Genomic DNA, 9,541 nt, shown 5'->3' on the forward strand with positions numbered 1-9,541 from the left:
TCAACACAAGAAGCACAAAGGGGATCTAGTGGATCCTGAAGACTCCCTGCACTGATGCTTTACCCTCACCTTCAGTCTCAGCTCCTTGGATTTTGCAAGACTTTCCTTGCTCCTTATTTTTAATAAACATTAAACTTCCCAGTGTTGGTCTTTGTGAAAAAGTGCAGATACACCCACGTATGATTAGCGCACAATTTAGCACAAAATCTTTAGTTGTATTTAGATCGCTCCTGCTGACTTGAGCATATTTCCTCCTCTTTGTCGGACACTACGAGAACAACATAGAGGAAAGGACAGACAACATGCTTGACATGCAGTTTATTAGACATTTATAAATCCATTGTGCTAAATCAGTGCAAAAGTATATACAGTATATATACAGTGGGTACGGAAAGTATTCAGACCCCCTTAAATTTTTCACTCTTTGTTATATTGCATCCATTTGCTAAAATCATTTAAGTTCTTTTTTTCCCCTCATTATTGTACACACAGCACCCCATATTGGCACCCCATATTGACACCCCAAACACAGAATTGTTGAAATTTTTGCACATTTATTAAAAAAAGAAAAACTGAAATATCACATGGTCCTAAGTATTCAGACCCTTTGCTCAGTATTTAGTAGAAGCACCCCTTTTGATCTAATACAGCCATGAGTCTATTTGGGAAAGATGCAACAAGTTTTTCACACCTGGATTTGGGTATCCTCTACCATTCCTCCTTGCAGATCCTCTCCAGTTCTGTCAGGTTGGATGGTAAACGTTGGTGGACAGCCATTTTCAGGTCTCTCCAGAGATGCTCAATTGACCTATGGCTAAACCACGCCCCCAAACGCCATGAGCCAATCACAGTGCGCATAGCTAACCCAATACACTCTGACATTTTCTGCTTCCACGTCCATTGAAATGCATTGCAGTTAGTCAGTTTTCATTCGTTTTTATATGTTTTTTCTTGTCATTTTAAGTTTAAAATGGTCAAACGGCGTGCATGGGGTACATGCAACTCTGACACTAGGTATCCCGAGAGGCTGGGCGACGGTGTGTATTTTTTACTCTTTCCCAAGCCACATCTCAACCGAGATAAGTGTCTGCTCTGGATTAAGTTATGCGGTAACGTTAGACCACAACACCAACTAAACGTGGATAAATTAAACAAGGATGTCTACATCTGTTCTAAGGTAAGTCAACAACGTATTTGAACGTTATCTTTAACATCTAACGTTAGCCTAGCTTCTAGCTGCGTTGTACACACAAATATAAGTAGGCTAAACACTTTGCCGTTTTAATGATGTCCTGTATGAAATGATAGAGTATGTTTTTATGTTTCCACTGTTCGATCGCACCCGCGCCTCTCTCTCTCTCTCTCACACACACACACACACACACACACACACACACACACACACACACACACACACACACACATTCCAGCATTGCAATCTTGACATCGCAGTCTGTTCATTATGCTGCGTTCACACCAAACGCGAATAGAGCGTCAAATTCGTGCGTATCGCGTCTAGTTCGACGCTTGAACATTTTGAATCCATTCGCGTGTCCAAAGCGAATAGGACCCGCGTATAAAGCGAGCGTTTGAAGTGAAATAGCACCAAACTAATGTTTACACTGTGACCTGTAAATCTTTGCCTGGAGCTGAAGCTTTTCATCGACCTTCTCAACAACAAAATTATTAATATAACCCTCCAATGCATAGTTAAGGCCCTTTTGGTGACTTCGAGATGATATATAATCTTTCTGTCTCCAAAAATCATCAATTGCCTCCTGTGAAATGTCTCCTACTGTGACAGCTGCCATAGCGCCTGTTACCAAATGTTGACTGTTTGTCCGAGTGAGTGGAGGGGGCGTGGCTTAGCCATAGGTCAATTGGGTTTAAGTCAGGGCTCTGGCTGGGCCATTCAAGAACAGTCACGGAGTTGTTGTGAAGCCACTCCTTCATTATTTTAGCTGTGTGCTTAGGGTCATTGTCTTGTTGGAAGGTGAACCTTCGGCCCAGTCTGAAGTCCAGAGCACTCTGGAGAAGGTTTTCGTCCACGATATCCCTGTACTTGGCCGCATTCATCTTTCCCTCGATTGCAACCAGTCGTCCTGTCCCTGCAGCTGAAAAACACCCCCACAGCATGATGCTGCCACCACCATGCTTCACTGTTGAGACTGTATTGGACAGGTGATGAGCAGTGCCTGGTTTTCTCCACACATACCGCTTAGAATTAAGGCCAAAAAGTTCTATCTTGGTCTCATCAGACCAGAGAATTTTATTTATCACCATCTTGGAGTCCTTCAGGTGTGCTTTCATGTGTCTTGCACTGAGGAGAGGCTTCCGTCGGGCCACTCTTCCATAAAGCCCCGACTGGTGGATGGCTGCAGTGATGGTTGACTTACTACAACTTTCTCCCATCTCCCGACTGCATCTCTGGAGCTCAGCCACCGTGATCTTTGGGTTCTTCTTTACCTCTCTCACCAAGGCTCTTCTCCCCCGATAGCTCAGTTTGGCCGGACGGCCAGCTCTAGGAAGGGTTCTGGTCGTCCCAAACGTCTTCCATTTAAGGATTATGGAGGCCACTGTGCTCTTAGGAACATTAAGTGCAGCAGAAATGTATTGTAACCTTGGCCAGATCTGTGCCTTGCCACAATTCTGTCTCTGAGCTCTTCAGGCAGTTCCTTTAACCTCATGATTCTCATTTGCTCTGACATGCACTGTGAGCTGTAAGGTCTTATATAGACAGGTGTGTGGCTTTCCTAATCAAGTCCAATCAGTATAATCAAACACAGCTGGACTCAAATGAAGGTGTAGAACCATCTCAAGGATGATCAGAAGAAATGGACAGCACCTGAGTGAAATATATGAGTGTCACAGCAAAGGGTCTGAATACTTAGGACCATGTGATATTTCAGTTTTTCTTTTTTAAAGGGGTGGTAAAACACCTTTTTTCGAAGGCTTGATTGTGTTTGTGGGGTTCACTGTAACATGTGTTCATGCTTCGTTTTAAAAAATTCGTATTATTTTTCACATATTTAACCATTATTCTACACTGCTCTGTCCCTTCTTGTAAAAACGGTCGGATATTTCCTGGTTCTATGAAGCCCCGCCCTCAAAAATACGCAATGGGCTCAGATTGGTTAGCTGGCCCAGTGTATTGTGATTCGCTAACCGCCAAGTTCACGTTGTTTCGGAAACGCCCCTTACCGGTAGCTTTGCTTCAGTAATCAACGGCGTTAATATTCCCATATCAGTTTGAGTCCAAATCAGACCCAGAGAGTGTTAGTGGAGAGAATAGAGCCGAAACTGGTCAAGAACGGCTGTTAAAGGACGTCTCAGAAAGGTATGTTTTTTTTGTTAAGGCTGCAGATCTATTGTGATCGCTATATGACACTGTTACTTTTGTATATTTAAAACGATTGTAGCTAAATATCTGTCGCCAGAACTATTAACCCAATACGAACACTAAACATTGGCTTTACAAACACAAACCATGTTTAGCATGCCTGTAGATAAACAATACATAAAAGCTATAATCAAAGAATAATTTACAGTGAAACGACAACAACCTCAAACATTCCAAGTTCGCTGCGCTGGTGATATTAAACAGAAGTTTGTATGTGTTTGTCGGATAAGTATGAATTAACATTAGCATTTAACAAACTGGTTTGTGGAGCCAAACAGCTAGCGTTTTCCTTTGTTTACTTCCTCGCTACAACGTACAATTAACAAAACGAACTATTACAGGAAAACACATCAACGAAAAAATCATACTTACAGTTTGTGTCTCGTAAACAGCTTCTGTTTTTAAAGTTGGAACTGCTCCATGTTTCAGGACAAGCCGTTGTGTGAATCCTACATTGTAACTCGTGTAGATTGAGGAAGCTTTCCTCCGGAAAATGTGCAGCACATTTGGATTATAATTATGAGGGACCGAGTTTAAAATACATTTTAACCGTCCTTAGGAAGACTGAACAAAGTGGACCTGCAATCTGGGTGAAAATAACAGCGCTTCGACGGCATAGCGACACTCGACTACCACAACAACTCTTTTCCAAAGCAACATAAAATGGCCTTGCTCCCTTTATGTATTGTGTTCCCAGAGGAGGGGTTTATGTAAATATTGGGCTTAGTGATGTCAGCAAGCCCACAGGAATGTCGTGTAGTCCCTATCGGCCGTTTCTGTAGTTCTTAGAAATTGATTTCTTTAAAAGCAAATATCTCCCTTTGCTTTAAACTTTGAACGTTGTAACTTTGCAGATGTTGTTTATGCTCAAACAGCAACATTACACACTAACTAAAGTTAGAAAAGTGAAATCGTGTTTTACCACCCCTTTAATAAATGTGCAAAAATGTCAACAATTCTGTGTTTTTCTGTCAATACGGGGTGCTGTGTGTACAATAATGAGAAAAAAATAATAACTTAAATGATTTTAGCAAATGGCTGCAATATAACAAAGAGTGAAAAATGTAAGGCGGTCTGAATACTTTCCGTACCCACTGTGTATGTATATTCACCAGACATGGAAAGTGTACCAACCTACCCATACTTTAAATCAGCAGTTTTTACCAGTATTTGAGAGAGATCTACAAACCTTTTCACTCTGTCACAAGGGCCATTTAGGCTCCTCTGGACGATGCATTATCATGTATACTGTAATTACCATAATAAATGACATGCAAATTGCTGGTCAAAAGTTTTTCAATTATCTCAACAGCTTTAAAACTACTGATATTTATAAAATGTGTTCATGTGAAAGGTTTTAAACCTAAAATGATGCCATAGAATTTCGTTTTTAATTTTGTATTCTTAAGACTCCATTTTAAATAGTTTCTTAGTCTGTTCATTTGTGCGTACAGTTGCACAACCTGACATTGGGATTAAGATAACAAAACATAAAATATTTATTATTTAAATGAACAAAAAAAAAATTCAAACTAAATAGGTTTTATAGATTAAAGTGATCAAATTATGTTAAAAGGAAATAATGCACTTGGACACTAAGGAAATAATGTGTGTGTGTGTGTAATCATGTTTTGTTTAAAATTGAAAAAAAGTCTGCCTGGCACTATGTTGATATTTTGTCTTCTGGAAGGGTCAATTTTCATAGCAGAGTGAAGATAGTCATATGCCTGGATTCTATAGACTCTCAGCTACAAGGTGGATGCAGTGACAATACACTTCTTGAGACAATTGTATGTGTTCTGATGTGATATATCACCAATAAATACAAAAACTGAAGTTTAAATGTTTTGTTTTTTCTTATATCAAATATTGATTCCTCAAATGCTTTAGAACACCTGTAATAAAATTGGGTGGAAAAAATATAAAGAAACAAAATAACTATTTACAGGTATGTGGCTGTAGTCACCATACATTTTTTTTTTTTTTGGGGGGGGGGGGGAGGGGGGGACACAGACTATTCCATTCAAAATGAACATTTATCTTCCCTTTACATTTTCTTATCATTTCTGGGATCCCTGAGAACCATCTGAGACCCAGAACTCAGTTGTGTGCTGATGCACCATTTATTAGTCAGTGTTTTTTTTTTTTTTTTTTTTTTTTGCACAAAGTGTTGTTAATAAGTGTTGCAGTCAATAAAATTACACTTTGTTGACTCCATGAATGTCTCCTGAAACGGTTCGGCACGGTTAGCCAAGTGTGCTGAGAGTTCAGGGCCGAGAACGGTTTGTAATTGTGCCGTGCCGTACCAGGATCAAGTGGAAGCACAACTGGAACCTTTTCCGAAAGTGGAAAAGCAGCTTTTGTTTCTCAGCACATAAAGATGAACTACCGTGATCTCAGACTGTGTTGATGTGGTTTCTCCACTGCATGGATCTTCATGTGTCGCTTCAGGTCACTTTTAAAAGAGAAACTCTTCCCACACTGATCACACGTGTGCGGCTTCTCTCCAGTGTGGATCCTCTCATGTGTTTTCAGAGATGATGACACACAGAATCTCTTGTCACAGTGTGAACACTTGTAAGGTTTCTCTCCAGTGTGGATCATCTCATGTGTTTTCAGAGATGATGACACACTGAATCTCTTGTCACAGTGTGAACACTTGTAAGGTTTCTCTCCAGTGTGAATTCTCTGGTGTAGTTTTAAATGGCTTGGTGAAGGAAAAGTCTTCTCACACTCAAAGCACATGTACTCTCTCACACCAGTATGTATTTTCTCGTGTCTATGTAAATTTTCCAGCAGTGAAAAACTCTTTCCACACACAGAACATGAGTGCGGCTTCTCCTTCATATGAATTGTCAGGTGTCTCTTCAGGTGTGATGCCCTAAGAAATGTTTTGCTACATTGATCACATGTAAACGGCTTCTCTCCGGTGTGGATCATCATGTGAACATTAAGGGCTGATGATTGACTGAAACTATTCCCACATTGATGGCATGTGAACGGTTTCACTCCGGTGTGGATCCTCATGTGTTTCTTAAGGGATGATGATTGACTGAAACTATTCCCACATTGATCACATGTGAACGGCTTCTCGCCGGTGTGGATCATCATGTGAACATTAAGGTGTGATGATTGACTGAAACTATTCCCACATTGATCACATGTGAACGGCTTCTCTCCGGTGTGAACTCTCATGTGAATCTCAAGACTTCGTTTGCTTGTGAAACTGTTTCCACACTGAGTGCAGGTGAAAGATTTCTTGGCTCTTCTTTTCTTTAAAAATGTCTTTTTAGTCTTTGAGCGACACAAAGGTTTTTCTCCAGGTTGGACATGATGTTCCTCCTCCACTTCACTCAATTCTTCACTCTCCTCCTCCACTTCACTCAGTTCTTCTCTCTCCTCCTTCACTTCTCTCAGTTCTTCACTCTCCTCCTTCACTTCACTCAGTTCTTCACTCTCCTCCTTCCCTTCACTCAGTTCTTCACTCTCCTCCTTCACTTCACTCAGTTCTTCACTCTCCTCGCTCTCTTCCATCGGGTCTGAAATGAAAGAAAAACTCTCATTTTCAAATTTTCTAAATAATCAAAATAATTCAAAGAGAGAAATATGGAGTGAATGAAGATTAAAATTATCCCAAATGTAACAGACAACTTCTATAAAATATTACAATAATTTATGTATTTTTATAAATTAATTATACGTCCCTGAAACTTTCCCTGATCTTCCAGTTATTTTTTAAAAACATTATAGGCACAAATCCCATGTTTCTGTAGTGAGAACTATTAAATATGTTTGATCAATGACACAATTATCTAACATGATATGAACATTAAAATACACAATACTGCCATATTTTAACACCAACTTTTAGATCGATATTTAATTATGTTAAAAACTACTAAAAAGTTTTAATTAAGGGCCGTTCACACTAAACTTCTTCTTCCATAGACTTCACATGCATGTGAAAGTGGGACACAAGAAACACAAGATCAAGTGAATTTCACTGCGAGAAAGAACACAAATGTTTGCAGTAAAATAGAGTAAATTGTAAATTTGTATATTTTGGAATGATTATTTGTTATACATTTTCGTAAAAATACGCACAAAAAAAAACTTCCTTTACTGACCATTTGTTAAAATAAACTTTTGCAGCCATGTCATAGTTGAACTGTTTATCTAAATGTGATGAAGTGCTTGAATGTTTCTAACATGAATGTTCTTCAGCATCATGAATGAATGGAGAATAAACACCAACCTCTTTGTTCTTCAGGATCTTCAGTGTGTTTCATTCTGCAGGGTTCTGGATCACTCATGTTCTCACTGTCCTCTTTAATAAACTCAGTATTTGCAGATTTCAGCTCTTCCTGATGCTCTGATGCTCGTCTTCACTTGCAGCTGATGGGAATTTACAGCATTTATTGGGAATTACAGTGGGCGGAGCTTCATTGATGATGTATAACAGTGGGAGGAGCTTCACTGATGATGAATTGTAGTGGGAGGAGCTTCATTGATGATGAATTGCAGTGGGAGGAGCTTCACTGATGATGTTATATCAGTGGGAGGAGCTTCACTGATGATGAATTACTGTGGGAGGAGCTTCACTGATGATGTATTGTAGTGTGAGTTGATCTGACAAAATCAAAAATATATAAGTTACTGAGTTTGTTTTTATGCTCATGGACATCAGAATATAATAATGTAAATTCTTCCAGATATAAATAATGGTAAGAAAAACAGTTGAAAGCATAAACAGAAATAAACATAGGCTACTGTTAGATTGAATGAACAATGCCAAACCCAGCGCTGAGGGAGAAAAGGTATCTCTCAAGTTTTAGCATCTTTGTCTCAGAAGATATAGCAAGAATATGAGGGGAGTTACAGCGAGTTAACCAATAAGATAGTGTATACCTTACATCTTATATGAATTCGATACATTGAATAACAAGGCCATATATATGGTCAGTTACTGGTTATCCTACCACATGTACATTTGTAGCCTGGAGGACCCTTATACTGTGTTCATAGTAGAGAGAATAGGAGACAGTACCTTCTTACAGAACAAAGAAATCCCTCTGTTATACACTTTTGCTGAGACTACCATACTAGAATTTCTTAAAGCAACATATAGTAGGCAACAAATCCCCTCAGTCTGCTGACACCAATGAAATGAGCTTTAAGTGTCAATTTACAGGAGATCTGAAGACATCAGCATAATAAATGAGATGAAAACAGGAACTATTGTCATGAAATAAAGAGTGTTTTCAGCAGATCTGTTAATATTGATGAGCCTCAGACTATCAACACTCATTCAACAAGCCATTCAGGATCATCAGCTGATCATCTCACTTTATTCTGAGTGTTTGCTGTTAGAAACACATTATTTGAGTCAGGATACATGATAAAAGCCTGTAAAACTGCTATATTGAAAGATATCTCACAATATAACATAAATCATCAATAATAAAACAAAATTATTAAATAACCTCTCTTTATGAACCTCTTCAGGCAAATAACTACAACACTATAATATGTGAATCTAAATATACTGTAGTTTGACTTTATAATAACTATTAATTGCAATAAAGTAATTCCATTAACATGTTACATATTTGCATACAGAAACTGACAATGATCATAAAACTCTAAAAAATAAAGAAAATGTAACGTTTCCTGTGTCAAACTTCATTTATCTTTTATCTACATTCCCATGCATTAAGTAAATGTAATCTGCCAAAGATAAATGTCAACAAATAAATAAAGGTAAACATGAAAACGGCAACAGCAACACTTGGGATCGATTCCCCTCACAGATCTTAAACTTTAACTTGACATTCAGTAACAGTTCTCACTCCAAACATCGAGACAATCACACAAACGAACACAAACTCGCTCAGGTCTGAATGAACTCAACATATTCTCCTCATGCTCGCTGCTGCTGCACTAAATGTTTATTTCAGAAGGAAGACGCCAGAAAAGACGCACAAGTATCGCTGTGATCGATGAAAACAATACAGAAATGAGTCTGTCGCTTAATCAAACTGTATAAAGTGTGTGTGATGGTTGTGTAAATATGAGAAATACCGTGAACTGCTCTCATCACCTCAGAAGACTCGACGCTGAAACTCTCAATGAGGGAAGAGA

The 9,541-nt window shown here is 38.8% G+C and overlaps 2 protein-coding genes across 5 annotated transcripts in view; both read right to left on the reverse strand.

Annotated features, from left to right (window-relative positions):
- LOC309491300 (uncharacterized protein) overlaps positions 1–9,541 on the reverse strand; it is a 65,094-nt gene extending 55,553 nt beyond the window's left edge. Inside the window, exons 1-2 of one of the 4 annotated variants that reach the window (XM_082160802.1) lie at positions 9,501–9,541; positions 7,861–7,876 (exon numbers count right to left, since the gene is read on the reverse strand). Coding sequence is in view for 1 of the 4 variants with exons in the window: in XM_082160804.1 (XP_082016930.1) it covers positions 9,482–9,497 (16 nt within the window). In the remaining 3 variants the exon portion in view is untranslated. Of the gene's footprint in view, positions 1–7,829; positions 7,877–9,481 lie in introns of those variants that run through there. The other 3 variants (XM_082160806.1, XM_082160804.1, XM_082160803.1) reach the window with 3 other exon arrangements.
- Positions 4,805–7,786, reverse strand: LOC309508289 (uncharacterized protein; the record flags this gene model as incomplete). The annotated part of the gene is made up of 3 exons (XM_082182820.1): positions 7,656–7,786; positions 6,385–6,939; positions 4,805–4,863 (listed from the first exon to the last, which is right to left on the reverse strand). The coding sequence occupies exons 1-3, from the start codon at positions 7,711–7,713 to the stop codon at positions 4,805–4,807; spliced, it is 672 nt and encodes a 223-aa protein (XP_082038946.1). The 5' UTR covers positions 7,714–7,786.

The sequence above is a fragment of the Leuciscus leuciscus genome (assembly GCF_965113295.1).
Source record: "Leuciscus leuciscus genome assembly, chromosome: 1".
In the NCBI taxonomy this organism is placed as follows: Eukaryota; Metazoa; Chordata; class Actinopteri; order Cypriniformes; family Leuciscidae; genus Leuciscus; species Leuciscus leuciscus.